The sequence below is a fragment of the Neopelma chrysocephalum genome, unplaced genomic scaffold (assembly GCF_003984885.1).
Source record: "Neopelma chrysocephalum unplaced genomic scaffold, ASM398488v2 Primary Assembly neopelma1_77, whole genome shotgun sequence".
Lineage (NCBI taxonomy): Eukaryota > Metazoa > Chordata > Aves > Passeriformes > Pipridae > Neopelma > Neopelma chrysocephalum.
The window spans coordinates 5,760,020-5,782,768 of NW_020897738.1; the positions used below are offsets into that span (position 1 = coordinate 5,760,020).

The 22,749-nt window shown below is 41.3% G+C and overlaps 1 protein-coding gene across 12 annotated transcripts in view; it reads right to left on the reverse strand.

Annotated features, from left to right (window-relative positions):
- Positions 1 to 22,749, reverse strand: part of RIMBP2 (RIMS binding protein 2) — a 95,519-nt gene that overhangs the window by 6,955 nt on the left and 65,815 nt on the right. For 7 of the 12 annotated variants that reach the window (XM_027689688.1, XM_027689683.1, XM_027689676.1 and 4 more), the window contains 10 exons: positions 21,701 to 22,510; positions 17,691 to 17,842; positions 16,866 to 17,321; positions 15,118 to 15,264; positions 13,647 to 13,805; positions 10,493 to 11,218; positions 8,625 to 8,742; positions 5,671 to 5,820; positions 2,616 to 2,800; positions 317 to 485 (listed from right to left, as the gene is read on the reverse strand). In XM_027689688.1, coding sequence (XP_027545489.1) covers positions 317 to 485; positions 2,616 to 2,800; positions 5,671 to 5,820; positions 8,625 to 8,742; positions 10,493 to 11,218; positions 13,647 to 13,805; positions 15,118 to 15,264; positions 16,866 to 17,321; positions 17,691 to 17,842; positions 21,701 to 22,510 — 3,072 coding nt within the window. The remainder of the gene's footprint in view (positions 1 to 316; positions 486 to 2,615; positions 2,801 to 5,670; positions 5,821 to 8,624; positions 8,743 to 10,492; positions 11,219 to 13,646; positions 13,806 to 15,117; positions 15,265 to 16,865; positions 17,322 to 17,690; positions 17,843 to 21,700; positions 22,511 to 22,749) is intronic. The other 5 variants (XM_027689680.1, XM_027689684.1, XM_027689686.1 and 2 more) reach the window with 3 other exon arrangements.

Sequence of the window (22,749 nt, forward strand, 5' to 3'; positions counted from 1 at the left end):
AGGGATCCTGTTCTGAGTCCAGAAATCTTTCAGGTGACAAAACCCACTTTTTTTTTTTTTTTTTAATAAGAAAAGAAAGTAGCAAGTCGAGTGGTGAAGTTACAAATCCCCATTTCCAGCAAAAGATATCAGCAAGGTTAAGAATTAGTTGTATAAAGTTGTCCAGATACCAACACAGAATATATTCCATGGGGTAGCAAATGGCTGGAAAATTTAGATGCATCTGCATACAGTAAAAACAATAGGTACAGCAGATCCAGCCAAGTTAAGAGCACCCAAAAGTTAGGAAAAGTGAAATTTTTATATTTTCCCTTACCAATTTTCTCAATCGGTGTGTTCAAAGGAAGAAAACCTTGTTTAAGGAGCTGATCCATCATCTCTTCATCATCTGCTTGGATCTCAGAGACCATATTACATGGGATAAGGCCAATTCTTGCACAGGTTTCTCCACGATAAAATCCATCGGCATCTTTGTCCCCATAAACCTGTTATTCAGAGAGTGACAATATTGGTCAGCAAAGGTTTTAGCATTTAGGAATTTTAATGCAGGCTAAGTGGTTACTAAAGCATAGATGATGACTGAAGTTTGCATGGAGAATTATATTAGTTTTTGACTACTCTGACTTAGGTTATAAAGCTGGAATTGTGACATTTATTTGAATTATAACTCCAGACACATAATTTGCAGAATTTGAACTTTTTTTTGTCGGCAGTGAAATGCACAAAAAGTGCCTTAAAAGTCATCAGTCTCTTCCTGTGCTGAGCCAGAAATTTACTTGATGGTTTATATTGATGTTTATGGAATTATTCTGGAATTATATGCAAAATAAAACATTTGCAAAATTGTGCCAAAATGTTGTTATTGTGATTCAAAAAACTTTTATATGATCAAAAATGCCCATCTAATACATAATGTACTTGATAGATGTACTTAAGCTCTGCAATTGTGTTTAGAGAAAACATGATATAAGGTATAAAAATATCATGGATGTCCTCAGTAAGAACATACAAATCCAAAATTTCTCTGCAGTGCTAAAAATGCAGCCAAGTCATAAAGGCTACTAATGATACAAAGGCTGGGACTGTGCTGAACAAAAGTTCTAGATCTAGGACTGTGCTGAACAAAAATTATGTTCTTAAAGTCAAATTGATGACTGAGTTCCACTCAAATCTGAGCTCATTAAAACTGACTGATTGCCTCAACTTTCTAGCACAGGAATATTTTTCAGCTTTAGTCCCTACCTGTCCCTGAGTCACCTGGCCCCACTCCTGCACGCAGGACAGAAGATGAGACTGTAACACGTGTACAGGTTTCCTACAGCTCGTGGAACTGACCCTCCACCAACCCCACTGCTCAGGGAATGTACCAGAAACATTTTGGAAATGGAAACTAATCCATCCTCGCAACAGTTTGATAAGAAATTCAAAGCAGCAGTTCACAGAGCAGTCACCATGGTCACCAAATATAAAATAAACATCACTGACAGTAAATATCTGATGTGGGGTCTCACTAAACTTTTCAGTGCCAAGCAGGTAAATATTTGTGAAGAAATAATTACAATATCTCAGTGAAGTGCACACTCTTGCAAAGGAAAATGAGGTCTTAACAAGCTCAATTTTTTTGGCACAAACCTTATATCACAGGGAGAGGTAAGCAAAATACAGAACAGAGTATTCAATGTTACAAAAATTGTGATTTAGAGTACAGACATTTGTGTTAAGACTCAACACAGTGGAGGGCAGTTAGGATTTTAATAGCTTAAGATATAATTTAATCTCTGAAATGGGTAATATTCAAATGAGCCTATTTTTTTCAGGTTCTGTTTCAGATCACACTTAAATCTCAATCACCCTTGGACTACCAGCAGCTGCTCCTTCTGCCTCTCTCATTTCTGCCTGCTTTGCTGCAGATCAAATGGATGCAAGGCTGCAGGAGGAAACACTTACTTCTGCTGATTCCACAGAAATATCTGCTGGCTTTTTAAAAAAACCAGATCAGCAAAGCTGAACAAATTTGCCTTGCAGCTGCACTGTCAGAAGATGAGGAGAGCTGGGATGGAGGGCTGGGAAAAAACACTTCCAGAGCCCAACCCCTGACAGAGCCAATTTGTCCTCCGTGCCCTGTTTAAAGGCAGTGTGTGTATTTTACACCAAACTGACAGAAAAGGGAACAGAAATACACGACTTCTGGACTTGGAATCAATCTAAATTGTTTATTATCTAGGAGTGTCCAGCATTTAAAAAATACAGCAGCTCTGGTTTGTATGAGGGCACAACACTCAATGCTCCTGGGGGACCTTTGTGGCTCCTCTCTGGAGCAGTTTCTCCTGCAGGGTTTGTGGCAATGGACACAGGGAGCTTCAGCCACAATTATGGTCTTCACACTAAATCTCTAATTAAATCTGGCCCTAACCATCTACAGAAACTTTGAGATTTTTGTCCCCCATGTAATTATTTTTAAGCCATTAGTACTAGATACCAAGTTCCAGATCCAGTGAGATTTACAGCCTGAACCTCTGGAGGAAAAAAACCCCTTGGATTCCAGTCACACAAGGGACAAAGGAGACCCTGTTTGCAAAACTGAGTCCTTCATTTCCCTTGTTTTCAGATCTCACCTTTATGATCTGTCCTTCTTTAAAGGGCAGCTCCTCCTCTGCAGCGTCAGGATTTGGGGACATCGTCAGTGGATCGTAGTCAAAGAGTGCAACAAATATCCGAGTCGAAATATCTTCTGTGCCAGGATCTGTTTCAGATTCTTCATAAAGATCTGGAGAAAGATGGTCATGACCACCGTAGCCATCTGGGAAATCAAATTCAGAAAAGAACAATTCAGTAATACAAGTTGGCCTCATCTTCCGACTATTCCAGTAAATATTTGAAACACGTTTGGCATTTCAGTGAAAAAAAAATCCCCAAACCTCAATGCATGTCCTATAAAGCTTGGTGGGTTGGTCTTTTTTTTTTAATTAGCAAGCTGGTACTTTTTGAAAAAGCATATAAAATCTGCATGCACTGAAAGTGGTGTTGTCTCCTACCCCACACTGACATTTACACTTGTGGATACAGCTCAAGTAGGAAAGCCATTTTTGTCAGATTTACTAGAGTTTGCCATAAATTAATGGAGCATGTTAGGAGTGACATAACAATGAGTCTGACAGGCTTTTTCATTCCTGAAAAAAATAACCATGCTTTGGATCCACTTGTTTTCCAGCACAGCTGTCTCTGCTCTTCATGGACACAAGAAAGCACATCCCAGCTGTGTTGACAAACCATGTTTTAGATACCAGGTTAAAAATAAAACATGGTTATAACCTCTCCAGACAGGGAAGAAGGAGGGTATTTCAGCAGTGTTAGTCCTGCCAGGATTGGAACTACACTGCCTATGATTTTGTTGCAACACTGTCAATAGTTAACATAGTGCCCAAACCAACCCAAACCACTAACAAATGTGTTAAAATCCAGGAGAAATGATGATTGCATTTAACTATAAGCTCATTAGGAAAGACTATCCTTGAATATCCCAGCACTTGACACTGCACTGAACTCTGTCCACTGCAGGGTAACTGATTAATTAGGACATTAAAAATGAGAATGAACATTTTGCCTCATATACCTTTCAAACTTTTCAAATGACCTGGAGAATGTGTTTAGTCCATGATTCGCCAACATGCTTAAGGATGGACTTCAGAAAACCAAATTGGAAGATTAGGTCAAAGTGGCTAACAGTGACTGTTCTGACTGATGGGTTTAAAAGGCATTTAATTTTGGTTTGAAAGAGGATGTCACAGCACTTTCCCAAATAGTCTCTTTCAAGACACATGAACTTGAGGTCCCAAAAATTAAAGCCCTCAAAATCACAAGCAACTTGTGAATATCTTGGCTTATTGAAAAGTCCCTCTGGCTTCACTGGGAGTCACAAAGTTTTGCTCTTTGCTGAATCAACATTCATCATCCAGTTTACAAGATCCTTCACAATGAATAAATTGAGAAAGTGATGTTATGAATTATGATGAAAATGTAGTTCAACTGTATCAATTTTTTTACAATTTTCATGTTAATACCATTTTTACTGTAATCACCTCTAGCAAATTAAAGACTCTTTTTTAACAGTTTGAGCATTCAATATGAAACATTTTAGATAAATGCTTTTTACCTTTTTCCCTCTTTTGCCTCTACATCATGCATTTTATTCAACATTTGATAACTGTAAACTACCAGAAAAAATGTTCAGAGGGTCACAGCTTTCAGGGAACATCTCCTAACTCGTGGGTCCAGAGCTCAAGAAAGAATGTAAGGATAAAATGCAGAGCAGCAAAAGGACAGGGAAAAATTCCAGCCAAGAAGCTTTAGGCAGGCACAAAGCAGAGAAAGGAAGTGTGGGAAAAGGGCACATGTGGGGCAGAAAGCAATGAGACACAAAGGATGGGATCCTTCTCTGTCCTGTTCTCCTCCCCCTGTCAGGTTGCAGCCATCCTGAGGCTCATACCCAGGCCCACCAGGCAATGTGAACCAAGCAGGCTAAGGGGTGTTTTGTTTTATTTTTTTGAATTAAAAAAATATCAATTTTTGCATCCAACTCCAACTGCACTTAATGAAGGTAAGGTGGAAACATGAATCACAGCCAAATGTATCTCTGTTAAAAGCACTGGCCTGTGCCAGAACATCAGAATACTCATGTTTGCTTCAGTGAAGCAGAAAGCAAATAATCTCTTGATTAGCTCATTAGCCACTTATCTTATACTTTCAAGAGGTACAAATGCATGTCACACACACACACACATCTCACTGTGCATGTACAATCTTGTCTCTGGATGCACCCAGCCAGATTCCCAACTGGTGCTCAGTAGCAACCACAGTTGCCCTGAATTCACTCAATCTACGCTGATACACCCAGGCTGCTGTTCTGGCTGTGTCAGTCAGACAGGTCTGCTTGGAAACTCAGCATTTCATTGCAATTTACCTAAACTTTCAGGGCCTCTTCTGTTTCATTTCAAATATCAGCAAAACCTGAGTATGTTTCTTAGCTCTCTACGTGACCTGGGCTGCTCTTGTGGGTTCAGTGCCACACACTTCAACTCCCTGTCTAATTGACTGTGAGAACTGGGTTGTTGATCATGTAATGATTTCTATGCTGATAAAGCAACAAATACTATCAGTAGTGGGTAAAACTCCCTTACTTATGCAATGCAGTAGAACACAAAGAATAATCTTTGTCTTCATCAAGTGACACAGCCAGAGTCCTGTGTGGCCACTGAAAAGACCCCGAGCCTTCGTTCAGCCTGCCAAAAAATGCCTGGTAATTCCAGAACACCGGGTTGTGACACACCAGTGCTGTTTGCCCCTGTCCACCTGCCTGGATCCAGTGGGGATGTTTGGATGGATGGTGGTTCAGGTGTGTACAGTAACTGCCTGGCATTGGGAGCAGCAGAGCTTTACAGAGTTCATGCAATGCTTGGACTCGGTCGAGTATGGAGAGGGGGCTGTGCGGCGGGACGGAGCCCTCGGGGCCGTTTGCCCCTGGCAGCTGAGCTGGAGGAACTTACCTGAGGGCACCCAGGACTCAGAGCCAGTCCCCCCTGGCATCCTGCATTGCATGCAAGGGGGTCACACATGGTTAACACGCAGCTCTAAACCGTGCCTGGCACAAAGGAGGAAGAATGGTGGCCGTACCGTGTCCATAGTGAGGGGCCCTGGGGCGCCGCGGGGGCCAGTGCTTGTGTCCAATGCTGCCATAATAAGCTTCTTCTTTTACAGGTGAAATATTTCCCTCACTACCTGACCGAGACCGAGCGCCTTCACTGTTACTGTCCATTGTAATTTCTATGGAGAAAAAGGGAATGATCTATTAAAACAGATTGTAGAGTTGCCTCGGCGGAGGCTCCTGCTGGCAGGCTGGGCCTGCCTTGTTTTCTCCCTTCCTAAGCAAGGCTAAACACTGCACAAGCTTTGCCAGATGTCTCAGCCTCTAGAAATCCTCTTCAGCTGGGGGGTCTCACAGAAATATGAATCTGGATTTTGTGCTTTTTAAAATTCATATGGTGTAGATATTGTTTGTTAGGTCTTTGGATAGGAATCGTCTTTTATTATGAGGTTTAAACAACAATCCTAAATACAATCCTACCTGCCAGATCTGCAAGGTCAAGAGCACTGTAAACTCTGTTTCACCTTCTAAAGTATCAACCTAAAAACAAAAATTAATTATTTCACTTAAATCCTACCTGCAAGAAGGTACTAGTCTAAAGAATTTATAGCTTTATGGAGAAAACACCTCAAAGAACTTAAATTATGGAACATTTTGGAGAGAGATTTTGCTATCAGAATCCTAAGAACATTACAATCTTGAAAGTCTTTCCTACTTCTCCCAGAACTGCCTTAAGAACTCTCCATCACATAAGTGACCCTTTAGCTAAATAACTGAGTAAAAACCCCAGGCAAATTTGGAATCCATATTTTTGAGCTATAGCTGAGGCCAACAAGTTTCAGGTATTTAAGAAGCCTAAACTTTGACTCACTCCTATTTACTCTCTTCTTTTATTTTACTCTGCTTTTCATTTTATGGAACTCCATATTATAATGACACAGCCTTAACAACTTCCTTCTCCAAAACCACCCTTGCAGCCCTTACTCTTGGGAAATGTTCTCTGCCAGTTGGAGATCCAAAAAGTGGGTTCAATTCATATAGTGATTTACTATATGCTTTTGGATGCCCTACTTTTACTACATTTTATTTATCTGAGCTCTCAATATTTTTCATATCTTCCAGTTTGTTTTTTTTCCCTAGCAGGTTTACAGGAAGGAATTTTCATGAAGTTTTATCAAGTGTTTAAACTTGCTTCAGTTCTCCTCAAAGTGGTATTTTCCAGTATGATGCTCAAAGGGATAAATATTACATGTTTACCTTTCAGCAACTTTAATCATTAGTCTTCTAGTCAGAAGTTAAGACTGTTGAACTCTAAACCACATAAGGCCTTCCAACAGTTTCACAGCAAATAATATTTTTTTGTTATGTGTTGTACATAATGCTCAATAGTTTCTTGTTACCAGCAAGAGACAATATTGTCATTTATTTCTAATGGAAATTTCCCAAAGGGCATTTGTGGATTGTAAATAATACAAACCACAATAATGAATGCTTTAAGTTACACTGAATGAAACAAAATCTGAGTTATTATTTTCTATTTAATTGCCTCCTTGAGCACAGACTATCAGAAATTAATTTCTTTATCAGATTCCTAAGCTGTTGCTATTAAACTGCTAAACAGCAAAGTCATTGCTTAGTGGTTTCTGTGTCCTAACCTTGTTTACAGAAAGTGAGCTCTGATAAATTTAATCATTTCCCTTATTTTTTAATTAAAATGGAAATTAAAAGGAAACCCAAAGGATTCAGTCACACAAACTTCTCTACAGTCTTGCTATTAAAAATGGGGGGGTTTTAGCAGATAATAGAAAAGAAAGAACTTCTATACAAAACTTGCTTTAAGGAGTCCAAAGGTAAACCAGGAATCTTTACTCCTGTGAAATCAAGGCTGCTTTCAGAGGGAAAGAAAAAGGACCTATGTTTTCTGACCTATGGTTTCAATAACAGTAGTTACTATCCACTAGATATCCAAAGAAATATGCCCACTAGGAGGATTTTGCTTTTAATTTACAGTACAGGCATTTTAGTGTGATTCTATGACAAGGGAAAAATATTTAATACTTAAAAATAAAAGCATTCCTTAATGATCAGTCTCTTTCCTTCTGATAATTCCCATTTGTTACATCAATTATTCCCATACAAGTCAGTGAGAATTGCCTGACACTGCTTCCTTCTCCTCATCATGGTGCCTACAGTATTCACAAATTAAAGTCCAGATTAGGGACAGGAAACAGATAAACTTTCCATCTTCATGGAGTAAAGTTCTGTGAATAATTCACATAACTCTTCCTGCATTTGTTTTGCATGTGTATCCTGATTTTCAGTGTGAATGTTTCTCCTTTTTAAGTTTAGAGTGCAAGTTTTAACAGATACATATTTGTCCACAGTGTCTTGATTCCATTATCTTTTCCCCACTACTTTTTGGATTTTCTGGTATTCACCAGCATGTGGATTAAGTCATAATTAAACCAGAATAGAGATGACTCTGTAAGAAACACCAAATCTAGTAAATATATGCAAGTTTTATGAACTTGTTGCATTTAACAGCTTCCATTTTCCCTGCTAAATTCCAAAAAGTAGTCAAGACAATGGAAAGTGAATGCAAAATGATGGTTGATGAATGGAAGGATGGATGGGTGAATGGATGGCTGAATGGCTGCATTTATTTTACTGATCATATAGTAATCTGCCAGCAAATTTCTTCTTAGGTAAGATCTAACATTATCTAAGCTTAACCAATCTTAAAAAAGCTCCAATACCCACTAAATTTAATGAAAAGACTCCCAGAGATGTCAATGACTAACTCAGCCCCCTGTGAGGCCCCAGCACACTCATTTACGTGGAGATGTTTTTAGTCCCATTTCACCCCATTTAAACTGGGAGTAACCTGGTTCAAGACAAGCGTCCATTGTTTCATTTTTTTAAGGATTGCCTTCCCAACTCTGAGGCTGCAAACAACAGAAATGCACCAATCTGTCCAACTAACCAATGGAAGGGACCAACATTGGCCGAGACCTTTGTGGCACTGCACTGCCATGAGAGGACCTTCGTCCTGCATGCTCCACCCTTTCAGGCCGTCCTGCAGATGCTGGATTACCTAAAAGCTAAAAAACAAAACAAAACAAAAACAAAAACAAAAACAACAACAGAAAAAACAGGTTTGTAAGTTCCATGCATGGTAACATCGTGGTCATATGGCTGGACATTAATCAGAGGTCAATCACATTTGGAAGCATAAGCTCTAAAGGCAACTAAACTTAGTTTTTAACTGAAAGGTTAGCTGAAAAGTAAATACTGTTGCCTGGCAAACCTGCAAAAGAATAAAAATGGTTCCCTGATTTATGGTAGAGTTTTGTAACCAGCAGTCACACATCAGAACAAAAAGAAAAGAAAAAAGAATAATTTTTGAACTATTCTTTTGCCTTTGTTGTTGCCGCTAAGGTGACGTTTTAACCTCCTGGAGAGTAGCACAAGCAGTTGTGAGCTGTGGAGATTTGGACTGCACTGCAAAAGCCTCGCTTGTGTCCAGCTCTAGAGCTTCCTCCAGTTTGCAGCATGGGAACCAGTGTGGGTCCTTCTGGCTTTGAGCACACTGTGTTTCTAGGGTGGCCTTCGGCTGCCAAAGCCTTTTAAAGCTCAGTGAAACATGTAGACAGCAATGCAGACACGCTTCCTCTCACTTCACAGCTGGCTCTGGTCACTACCCTCGCAGGAAACTCTGCTACTTATTTAACCAAATGGTACTATTTTAATGCTCCCCAGAGTTTATCGTGCAGCCATCGAGATTAACACAGCTTGGTCACCAATTTTGATGGGAAGGAATTTGTAAGGATCATTTCAGCATGAGCTGCTGAGGCTGGAAGAGCAGGCAGCTGATCTCTACTCTTACGTGAGGTGCATTAGAATGGAGGTTTCCACTCTGGACTGTTGCAGGCTGAGAGAGGGTAAAGAACTTGCTTTGGTCTTTAGGGAGCAGGGAAGCCTCTGGATGCATCTATCACACGTGGAGACTCTTCTACAGATTAATGGGCAGAAATGCAAATAGGCAAGATCACGCAGAGGCATCCTTGAAAGATATGGGATGGCCCTGGCCTCTCTGTCCCTCTGGAAGAAGCTGTCTGCCTGCATCCTCACGCAGAGATGCAGTCTGCAACTTCAAAGGCAAGAAGAGATGGTCTAAAAAGGACGGCAAAGTGGTGACAGTGCAGGGATAGAAGGCAGCAAATGAAAACATGATGAAGCTGTGACTCCATAAATCTGGGTCACTGTCACACTGGGGGAGAATCTTGGTTCTTGTCCAGAGATGTTCCATGATAAAGAGCATATCCTGAAAATTCTGGGAATGGGATGAATAAAAACAACACAATGAAATGAATTCCTTGACAGTAATAATAACAAAAAAAAGTAAAAAAAATTACTGATGAAATATTTTTCCAGTTAGAATGCAGCTTTTTTTTTTTTAAGCAACATTCAGATGGGCAAAGTAGAGAAAAACAATCTTTTGGAGGAATTATAGTTCAGCTAACCCTTAATTAAAATTTAGATTCAGTTGTCCTTTAATAAAAGCAGCCATTATTGTAATTTGGTTTGTGGGAAAATCATTATAAAGCAAATTAATCTGATTTCAGCATGACACAAAAGAGGACTATAAAGGAAAATGCAGAATAATAAACAAAAATGAGTGGGGGGGGAAAGAAAAAAAGGGGAAAATGTAGCAGATGGGTCCAAAGGATGGACTCTGAAAATTAATTCAGGGAAAAAGAAGAAAGAACGAAAAAGAACAAAAATTAGTAAACTAAAGAAAACAGACTGATTTGGCAAGCAGATGTTAGAAGGAAGATTTACTTCACACACCAGAGAGTCTTCTGCATCTCTGTGGGATGGCTTTGCAAGTGGCCCAGCTGCCCTAGAGTCAGCCAGCTTAAAGTCGGTCTTCCAGCCTCCCTGAACATCTTCATTAGAGAAATTATCTGTTCTATTACACTTCTGAACTTCATACTTCCTCTCGTAACTGGGCTTGGCCTGCTCGCTCCTGGGCTCTACAAAGGAAGGCCCCAGGTCCCCGAAATCTTCTTCGATGCTGCTTTGCCTGGTCAAGGTTTTCCTGCGTGCCAGCAACGGCCTCGTGCTCTTCCTGCAGGAGCAGTGAGCGGCCTCTGCACAGCAACGGGGGGCCACGTGGGCAGAAACTGCATCACAAGTGTATCTGAAACTGAAACGAGACTCCTCCTCTTCACTGCCACAGTCCAGGCCACTGTCTGGGCTCCTGGAGAGGGACCGGCTGTACTTGCATCCTTTGTCATCCGCGCCAAAATCCTCCGCGCCCGAAATCCTGTGCTTGGCCGGGTACCAGAAGTTGTGCTGCTGATCTTGATTGTAGGGCCTAGGTGCTCTAGAGTCTCTAGCTATTTTGGGGTTCTTTTTATAGGGCATACCTAAACCCTGCTTGTACAGCAGTTCAGAGTATTCCCCATCCTCTTCAGCTACTTCTGGGATACTGAAAAGCTTTTTACTGTGGTGTATCTGCTGTGAAAAGTCAGGCTGTTCCAAAAAAGTGGCTTCAGTGGTCTTATCGTACTCCTTAAGAGTATGTAATGTTAAAAAACCAGACAGGGAACAAATAGTGTGTGACAAAAATAAAATGGGAGGGAAAAGGGAGAAGAAAAGAAAAATAAAGACAGAATTAGTTTTAGAGCAATGGCAAACATAAGACATGCAGCTTATTTAGTGAAAAGGATGTCATGCTTTGAATGAGAATCTGTGAAAAATAAAGACGTGGTTAAGAAGTTGCTGAGTGTCAGATACAACATGAGAGGTTGGTACAAACAACTGAGTGATGCTCTTAACAAGAATAAACTCATGCATTTAAAACAAAGCATTAAAAGCCATACAGGTTCCAGCATGGTGAATGAGAATGGCATTAAAACACGTTCCTTGCACCATGCCAAATTGCTATTTAATTTTTTTTTTGTAACCAAAACCCATATCTGAGAAGGACAAGTCTGCTCTAGCAAGGCTTCTTGCTTTGCATCTGTTAAAGCATCCTGTGTAAGCAGCAAATATCTTAAATCTCCTGACAGAGAGCTATTCTGCAGACATCATTAAAAGAGCTCTAGTTTCCTTTCTAAAATTCTGAAAAACCTGCACCATTTTTAAAGCTTGGCTTGCACAGAAAGGCCCCTGAGAAGCAGGAAACTCTCTGATGTCACTTGGTCTGCACTGTCATCAAATCTCTCATCATAATCTTGCACCTGCTTGATAAAACCAATATTTGAAAATCAACCAATTAGCAGAAGTAAGTAAGAGTCTCTGTTTACATTAGAAGTAGGTAAAAACTATTCCAGCCTGGGTAAAAGAAGCATTCTGAACATGACAGACATATTTTTGTAATTTTTCCAGTTCCATTTACACAAAACACAGGTTGGGCTGACAGATGAATCCTGTGAGTGTCTTTGCTGGACTCTGAGAAGAGGCAAGAGAAGACAATGCGGGAGGTGTTGGTTTTGACTGACAGGGTTTGTTGATTCTACCCCACAGAGATCATCTCTCCTTGTACTTCATGCCCAGATCAGGGAGATCTCTGGTCACAACAGCACCCATAAATGACAGGATCATCCTGAAGATTTCAGCAGTTCTCTCTCTCTCTCTGAGCGTGTTAAACTTAACTGGGTCTTGGATGTTGTCCCCTTTCAGGCATTAGGAACTTTCTTATGACTATTTCACCTATTTTCATTCCTTTTTGAAATGTGCATCACACTTGTGAAACAAGACAAACTGCCATAAAAGTGGAAAAAAAATCAGAATGAACAATGGTAGTTTTGATATGCTGCTGCATCAAGGGAAGCACACCTGTAAACCTTAACAGTCTAAAATTATTTACTGCCTCAGTTAATGTTCTGGCCCTTTCTTTCTAAATATCAACACTGGCAATACTAATTTAAAACCAAGAAGTAAATATACTTTCTGATGCATAAAGAACAGGAACAGTCTAGGGATAATTCTCTTTTTTCCCAGAGGAAAGGGACAGAAGCAGCATGCAGAAGGATTTCACTTTCAACCTTTATGTTAGCAGAACAATAGAAACACTGATTATTTCTTCTTTTGAAAAAGTACCTGTCTCATTGCAGATAGCATCAGAATAAAAAGAATGAATTTATAGCACATGAAAGCAGTTACAAGAATGGTCAAAATGCTTGTATGCATGAGAAAATAGCATTGATTTTAGCTAAATAACAGTGCCTTGAAAAAAAAGTTGATCTGTGTCTTTGTGCTAAGAAAACACAATTTGTGTAATTACTACAGACGTAAAAAACCAAATACAATTTACATGTACAAATATAATATGGGAACTACATATTTGTCATTGGGTAAGTTCAATATCCTAATTATGCTTTAATTGTTATAATAAAGTTGTCTTTCATGATGAACAGTCCTGTGTATTGTTAAGGCAATATTTCTGATGGGTATTTCCTGCTGTCTCTGGTGATTTTTTATATCCCTTTGGTGATTCCTTAACAATCACCAGGATTTCTGATAATGCATTGATCAAACAAAGCTGATCCAACTCCCTTTCTTACAAGAATGCTTTAGAGCCTGTGCAGAAATGGGACTAGCACTGGAAACAGGGACAAATCACTTAGACATGAAAAACATACACTGTCTTTTTGGTATATACATAATTTTGTACACATCTCCTTGCTCAGAAACAACTCATTTTCTGGGTAGCACATGCAGCATATCTTCATATAGACATGGGAGAGGTCCCCAGATGTAGAACTGAAATTGCAACTGCAACAGTTACAAGTAGGAAAACAGTCAATTAGTTAAAAGATTAGCTGTCCAACAATGAAGGAAAAAAAAAAAAGGAATAACTGCATTAAAGCGGCCCAGTTCTAGGTGTACACAAGTTTTAATGGTCTGCAAAATCCATGACTGACTACTAGAAACGTTTTGAGGGAAGAATCAAAACCTGGGGGTGCTCCTGAGGGCTCCCTGCAGCCACACTTACCTTGAGGGCGTTGTGGGAGCTCCCACTGACTCGCCGCCTCCCTCCATCCTCCAGCTGCATTTCGGAGTAGAGCTCTTCCTCATCCTCCTCCATGATGTCAGACAAGTCCGAGCCTCTGCTGCTCTCTGTGTGGTACTCCTCCCCGTGGCAATAGTGAGGCTAATTCACAAGGTGAGAGAGAAAGATCTTTACTGCCTGTAGAGCTGAAAATCCTTGGATAACACACCGAGGACCAGAGCATTTCCCAGGTTTGAATGTCACGCTGATAACCACGTATAAATTACATCCCGTGGCTTGCTGCTCTGTTCTACTGGAGAGATCCTGCATGAAGTTTGTTTTGGCCATTTATGGTCCTAATTCAAGAAATCCAACCTTAATCCCAGGTGATATATAAAAGGATATCTCCATTCACGGCACCAAATTTAGTTTTAGTCTTGATTAAATTCCCTTGATTTAAAGAGGTCCTTCATGCATCAGTGGACTTGTTGACCAAACTGTAAAAGCCCTAGGATAATTCACATATCATCTGCTCTTCACAGCTGTTTCTTACATCACATTATAATTTAAAAGTGATCAGCATTTAATTCTTGCAGGATGGTGCCACTATTGTATGATATAGGTAGCTGATGACATTGGAAGCAATTTTATTTTTTTTAAACATTGTAGGAATAGACTGACTAAAACATTGGAAATTTGGGGCATTGTTCATACATTTGTAGCTGCTTGAACATCTGTAATAAACAGAACCAAAATTCCAGAACGCCTCAGAACTGGCACAAGAAGGAGTGGTGTTGCTTGGACCCTTCCACATGGGAGGGCAGATATTTGGCTGAAAAGCTTATTTGACTATGCCAAGACATAAGAAAATATCTCTTCTCTAGAATTTACATTTCTCTTGACAGTAATGTAATAAATTATTTTATATTTGTTTTCAGTGGGATCAAACTAAAAGCTGTGCAGTCGTGCAAAATTCCTCTGGTAACATCTTTCCATTCCTTACATCGTGCCAAGCATAGAGGATTTTGGCTTTCTGTAATTAAGTTATTAGCTTACAGGTTGTGGCTTTTATGGAACACAGAAACCCTTCCCACTTTCCCTTTTCCCACAGCATGTTTATATATGCTGTAGTAGTAGTAGTAGTGACACCACACTGAAAGACCCAGAACCCAAACATGACAGTCCAGTCACATTTTCTATTTCAGCTTTTCCATCTTCATTTTTTCAGGTTCCAGTGCTCAAACCTGCTGCTTGGGCTGATGGGCTGGAGGTGCCTGGTGCATTCAGCTCCCATCAGGCAGTGTCACATTGCAAAAACAGGACACACATCTCCCTCCCACGAACTCCTGCTTGTCTCTACAGTTTACCAACACAGCCACAATAATCAGGAGGTGACCTGGACAGCCTGCTGAGCCTCAGAAAATGCTTGTTTTATGTCAAACATCTGACACAATGACAAAACCAGGCTACTTACTTGCTTTCCAAGTTCTGACCCTTTTAGGAAATCATCCACTGAAGCTCCCCTTCTTTTGACGTTGGGAGAATCGTAGCCATCCTCCTCCTCATCAGAGTTGGCATAATGGGCACTGCTCCTGTCGCTGAACACACTCCTCCTCTCCATCTAGCAAGGCAACAAAAAATGGGAAATTGTAAAGCAGACTCCCTCCAGCCACCAGGGGAAGAAATGGCAAATATAAGAACTCAAGCACACACCATTTAAATGCACTCATGGTTAAAGCAATGCTGGTTTCCCCAACTGGAACCTTTAAGAAGTGTTCAGGAATTTTTTGCTTATCATATTCCTCTGGCTCATAAACAATTACATGATTCTCTGTGATCATCAACTCATCTGCTTTCTTCCCTGTACCACTTATGTCAAAATTCTCAGTATTCTACAGACAGAGGCTGCTAACAAACACACTAATTTCCCCTTGGCAGAGAGTCAGTGGATAAGCTCAGCACAAAAAAAGCTTTAGACTGAGACTCTGGGCTCTTCCTCTGCTCTGAGGTGACTCCTGGCCTCAGTTACTAATTCCTGCTGCTTACTCTCCTGAAAATAACCCTCAGCCATCTAACAGGCTGGATGAGGGCAGGGAGAAGGCACACAGCTTCTGCAGCAGCTTACCAGAGGGGAATTTCTACTACAGGGAACTAAACATGACAAATATCACTGGCAGAATTTGATTTAATTTAGAATGAATTCACCTGTAAACTTCTGTCCACATTCCTGAATTAAACACTTCAAGCATCACTTAAATTAATGTAATTAAACATGGTTCAGATTATTTGTTATGTCAGCATTTTCCAAACTAGAAAAAGTATTTGTTATCTTTCCCTATATAGTTCTTAAACCAACTTTCACCTCTGAGAGCCCAAGAAACAAATTTTCTCCCTCTACTACATTTATTCCAGTTTTCTTTCTTTATAAACAAAAGGAAGATAAATACACAGGCATGCTTATGTATTTATCAGACCTTATTGATCCAGATTTATTCAGGTTCTCAAAAGCTGGCTCAATTCACCCACTGGTTTAAAACAGGGACAGTCAATAAGTTGGGGCTGTTAAGATATGTGTGAACTGTCAAAACTAATGGAGTTATTTTGGAGATATGATGGGAGACCAAAAACTGGACATAAGTGATGACTGCCAGATGAAGGACCATGAGGGTGCATGAAATAAGTGACTCCACAGCTTGTAAAAAGTAACAGACAGTTGTGAGCAGCTTGTGATGAGAAAGTAACTGCCCAGGGCACTGGGAGTGTTTAAATATTGCATACTTGTGTAGAAAAACCAGAGCATGTTGTCAGGATGCATAGACATCAGCTGTACTGACCCTTGAGCCTCAAATATGGGATTTAAATTAACTAGTAAACATCTGAGTCACTGCAGCAGCCCTGGGTCCAAACCAGGCAGTGTCCTTTGGGCAGTGATGCTGTCAGCAGCTACAAGAGGAGCTGCAGTGAAAAGCAGTTGTGAACATCTGTGAAAACATGGTACTGAGAAGGGCAAATATGTAAAACTGCCTGTGGGATCCACGACAGCAGACACAACAGTGCTTTACATGCACAGAATTTCAGCACACTGCTTCATCTCCAACTACGGACCCTCAGAGCTTGGGAATGAATTATCTGCTCCCTGAAACACGTGATAAAAAAAAAAACTTTTGATGGGAAGTGGCACAATGAATAAAACCAGCCCTGAGAAAAAAAGTTTGCCTTTACCCTGTTGCTCTCTGCCACCCTTTGTGCAGCTTCTCTGGCCATGGCTTTCGCGACGGTGTTTGGGATGGGTGTGCCTTGGGGCTGGGGGAGGATCCTGTTGGGTGATGGAGATCTCCTCCCGTGGCTGTGGAAGTTGGGGGGCTCAAGTGTGTGTCCGTGAACGGGGGACGCCGAACGAGTCTGCTCCCACGACTCATCCCTTTTTAAATGGGGGCCTAAATGTTCTTCTTTGGTTTCTGGGGCTCCGGCACTTGCTAATGGCTTAGATTTGGGAGCAGTTCTGGGGTGAGGGGTTGGAGGCACCAGGAGGTCAGGTGGAATGGCAGCAACAGAAGAGTCCACTGATTCCCCTTGTGCAGAGAGCGTTCGAACAGTGACTTCCCTCGCTTCCAAACTCCTCAGTCTCAGCAGCTCCACCAGTGTGTTCTCTGCTGTTGGGAAGATCACCTCTGCCACCTGAGAGCACAGACAAACAACTCATGAGCATGGAAACATCTGCCTCCCTCCCCTCAGCCCCACTAAAGGACAACCTTCAAAGTCTTAACATGGAGTGACCTATTGCCAACCCCAGCACCAGTTGTCTTTAATCCTTTCAACCCCTTTGTCCAAAAGCTGAAGTTTTTGGGTTTTTTTTGTCCGAAAGCTGAAGCGTCTCTAGAAAGGAAGCTCACGAGCAAGTTGTGCACAAACTAAAGAACAGGGTCTCCTGAAAGCTGAGTGAGAACCCCCTGCAGGCAACCAAGGGCTGTCACATCTTTCTTGCTGCCTTTACCTGTCACAATTCCCCCAGAGCAGATGGTCTCTAATGCTGGAAGGGGAACTCACCCGTTGCCCTCTGGCATAAACACCGTAACCTGTGACGTTGGCGCCGTGGGAGGTCCCTGTGGCCGTCAGAGTCGGGGGCTTCCAGGACACCTGGATGGTCCCTGGGGTGGACCCAGCCCGGACAGCAACATCTTGAGGTGGAGCTGGAGGACCTGAGGAAGATGGGACAGGTCACTGTTGCTGGAAACTACAGATCCCAAAGCACTTTTTCTTTTTTTTTTTTTAATTTTTTAGAAGACAAACTATCCTTGTTGTAGTTGTTTTGTAAGAGCAGAGGCTCAGCAGGTCACAGAGCAGGAACTGACCCTCACCTTACAACCATTAATTAAACTGTACTCCTTTTCAAGATGGTCTGTACTTGCACCTTGCTCTGGATCTGTTTTTAACCCTCCAGGCTGCATAACTGATACTCTGAATGCAGGATATATTAACAGAAAAACAGAGTGAGTAAAAGGCCCAGGGCAGTCACTGTTAGTGTAAAACTGCTGCATGTGACAGCAAATTACTTTTTGAGATCTATGTCTGCACTGAATGCACACTACATACTCAGAAATCACTTTCAAATTCTGTCTCTCTGGACCATCAGTGGCTCCAAGTCACAATTTAAGGGCCAGAAGCACAGTGAACTAGGGTGCAATGTGAACTGCAAGCTGAAAATTCAACACTTTCCACCAGCAGCACGCTGGTTAAAGGACAACTGCTCTCACAGTCATTCCTCTGCACTGAAGAAAAAAATGCATCCACTAACCTCTTAAGGCATTTACAGTATGTTAGTGTAATAGCACACCAAATACATCCTTAATTAAAAGACATTACCCTACTATAAATAGCTCTACTGCGGCCAGGAAGCCAAAGTAAAAATACCACAGAGATTATTAGTTCATAAATTTTTCAGGCATCCTGTTGTGCTAATTTAACAGCCGAACCCTGAGAAATGTCTCGTGTTAAAACATCTCAGAAGGAGGGTTCAGCAAGCTCTGCAGAACAGCCAGGAGAACACAAACCTTGAGTTTGCTTTTCCCAGTGAACTGAGCACAACCAGCTCCTGTTCATCCACCAAAAAGGCCACCAGTATTTCAGCTGTGTGCCTGACACACGTGTAAAATACCACACAGGCCTCAGCCAGTTTGCTGGCAAACTGCCAGTGCCTTTCACTGGTTTGCTGTCACTGAATTCTGTTCTCCAGAGGGCATGGAAATAAAATTATGGTCATGTTCAGGACAGCACAGGCACAACAGGAAATTTTTGCTTATACCATCCCCTGCATCTATAATGTGTTTTTAACTTGCAAGTCCAAAGTATGCAAATTGATCTAATACTATTTTTGGTTGAGACAGATTCTGGTTTAGGATTGAATTTCAGCTTTGCTAACCATCCTATTTTATTGACAGCCAGCATTCCCAATCCAGCAAGGCTGCTGAGCTTACAAGAAGGAATGCATCTGATCTAACCCACTATCTTGTCAGTGACAATGACATTAATCTGCTCCTGCAGGAGAAGTCACCTTCCTTCCATTCTCCCACAACTAAACAATCCCCAGGGAGTATCTCTCGACCTTCAGAGGCTCTGGCAGGGACAGGTTTAATAAAGTGTGATGCCCAAGGCTTAGCTTGGTTTCTATTTTCCCCCATCATTAAACAGGAAATTATTCTTGATGACTTGTGATGGTCTTGGCCATCAACATAAATGTTTGTTTTGGAATTCTGCCCTCTTTGGTCCTCACGGGGTTTTTCACATAAATTAGCTCAAAACCAATAACAGTCCCATGGGTCCTGATCCTGTACTTGTTTCTATTTTTGGATCTGAGCATCCAAGAGAGAACTACTTCTGTTTTAATTTAAGCAATTCCAATGCTTCGATGAATCAAGAAAATCAAATTTCAATGCTTTGATGAATCAATTGGTCAGCTGCCACTCGGCTTTGGTCTGACAGGAAGCAATGGGTTTTCAGTATAAATCATGCAAAACATGATGTATTTATGCAAAGAGAAAAAAAGAAAAGGTGACAACTAATTGTCCTGCACTTTTCATACAACTGCTCTCTCTAGCTTTGAAATGTGAGCAGGTCCCTCAAGGTCATTTTTGCTTAATGTACTCCCAAAAAAACCCTGAGTTTGATACAGTGTGAAAATATTAAACTATTCCCTGATCCCCACTCCTTTTTTGGGATAAGTGGCTGATGACATCCTTTCCTGTAAGGATATCACCCAACCCACTAGTAAAGGCCAGAGCTTCTCAGCTTCAAATAAAATGAGCACTGGAGGTATTTAAGGAGGAAAAATAATCCAGTCTGAGAAAAAACCCCAGCATTAGTCACTTAATTCTTTCTTTTAACTGTGGTTTGAAAGAAGAAAGATGTGATTACTTGAAGCCAGCAGTATTTGCAAGACAAAACCATGACCCACTGTGATGGTTAACTCCCATCATTGACTTATTTCATGGGCATCCTTTCCCTTTGTTCCAGTAACTTCTGAAATACAGGCATAAGCCTCGAATCACTTCAACAGTTGCTATTTTATTTTGCTATAAAACAGTGAAAAGTTGACATGCTTCTGTAAAAATGCTCTCTGTGCAATGAAGGGGTGGGGAAGACTCTGGATCTAAAAGATGAGGCTTCACTGCATTTCAGCTCCCCAGCAGAGAACAGCTCAGGCACTGCTTAGCACACTCCAGCAACTAGAGGGAGATACAGCACGTTCAGTGTTTGAAAAATACCTCACTCCAAAGGCCTTTCCAAACAGTAAAGGAGTTGACAAATGTAATAAGTTCAGGCCAGCATCCAGGCAGCACCTCCCAGCTCCCCCAGAACACATTCCAGGTTGGAAATGCCCCCCTCCCACAGGTTCTACAACAGCACCATCACTCACCTCGCTGGCATGATTCCAGACAAAAGAGTAAATGTGTGAGCTGAGGACGTTTTTACTGAAACCATGAATCAACAGCATCAAAAAGTGGAGACATAGGAGCTTAACTCCCTCTCTACTCAGCCAGCACGGCTGTCCTGCCTGTCTCCTCACATAAATAAAAGTCACACAAGGCAAGGAAGAGACCAGAATTAATTCCTGCCCCTTTACTGGAATCAAATCCCAGCAGGGAGTGAAGGAACCACAGCTCAGTACATGTTACTGCCATTCCACTCGCCAGGAGCCACTTGTACTTGTCTGTCCCTGCTCCAGAGGCATTCAGGGATCTGAAAGACTGCATGGATAGGGAGTCTCCTACTTGTCCTTGATTAGATGACCTTGGGTAGGTGAATCTATAAGGACACGTTCAATTTTTTTCAGGGATATTGCCATATACCCCAAAGATTGTGAGATTATCCTTTAATTCACTACATTCTTTCTGCTCCAGTTTTCAACATCACTTCAGTGTTCTTAAATAGTGGGAAATGACTGACAAGACTTACCACCATTTCTAATGTAAAAGCCAGGTGGGGAAAAAAACCTCAGACTTTCCAGAACAAAATGGATTTGTTGACTTTACAGATTCAAATTGCACAGTGTGATTGCAACTTCACAACCAAAATGCATTTATGTCCCCTAAATGGCTCTGTGGTCCTCTAAGAGGTTTGTGCTGTTTTTCATTAGAGAAAATGTCTGTAAAAAGTGCTTTAAGACACACAAATAACAAAAAAATAACATGTCAGAAGTAACAACTGTTTTTCCTCCCAGTGTTGTTCACACCAATGAGAATAAATTACTACCAGAAATATTATAACTGGACAAATGAAATACAAACGGAGATTAATCTGATAAAACACTTAGCGTGTTATCTGAGATGATGATCTGGAGTTTATCTCCCAAAAATGTATCTGTCCTTACCCAGGAGCAAAGAAGACAATAATGCAGGACAGGAATTAATTTTAAATAGCATAAAGCAGTCTAATAATCCCCAGTCAGCTCACAAAAGTGACAGGGATTAGAGGAGAAAGCCAAAGGTCAAGTTATTTTATCTAGTATTTTCAGAGAAACTTAACTGGAGAGTTTTGGGCTAGGGAGAAAAATATCAAACCTGCTGGCAATGTAGAAAATTCCACAAAGGCTTCCTTTTTTTCTCGTTGTTCCAAGGGAAGCTGCCAGGGCATCTGATGGGGCTTTGCCATGACCTTCACCTTGTAGGCCATGTTGGGCTTCAAATTAAAAAAATGGTACTTGTAGCTAGCAGCCTTGACAATGTCAAACTCTTCTTCGTTAAGGAAGATGACATGACTGTAATTACTATTAGTAGGGAGCCAGGAGAGCTCAGCAGAAATCTGGGTTATGTTGTCCACTTTCAGGTTGGAGGGGGCTACTATGACATCCTTCCCGACCAAGAGAGTGCACTGCAGCTCGTCGGAGTTGCCCTTGTTGGTGATGCTCTGGATGGATATTCTGTATGTGCAGGCAGAAATGTTGAGCTTTTCTATGAGAGCTTTCGTTCTGCTCCCCAAGGCGACGTTCATCCGGATTTCCTTGTCGACCAGGACGTTGTAGCTGCTGATGGTTCCCCAGCCGGGTGGCACTACTGGTGGCTCCCAGCCCACAATGACACTTTTGGCTAGTTGTTTGATAAGGGTGATTTTTCTAGGATAAGGCACAATGTCTTCTCCAATTTCATCAATGTTCACGTCCAGAGTCCCCGCGCCGTTGCTGATGACGCTGGAGTCTATGTGGCTTGGTGGACTTATCTCCAAGAGATCTCCTTCCAAAGTGGGACCCGAGTGGTTGATAAAATTCTGATCTTGTTCGCTGCTCAATGTGCTTGATAACCGGGTCTCGTTGTCTTGAACAAAATCCACAAAGTTTGAAGGGACTAGTCCTCTTTGTCCATCCAGAAGTTCTCCTGGAATGAGAAAGAGCAATGCCATTAAAATCCTTGGAGGAGAACACCTCTTTCATGTCCATGCCTTGAGAGCGGACACGACAAGGAAGAAGGATGGAGTGCAAACCCTACACAAACAACATTCACAGCTTGAGAACGTAAAGGGGAGCACCAGAACTGCCAGTAAGCTTTCCTGTCAACTCAAATCTTGCCAGCAGGAAAAGCTGACACTATAAAATATCTTATAATTAGCTTTGCCT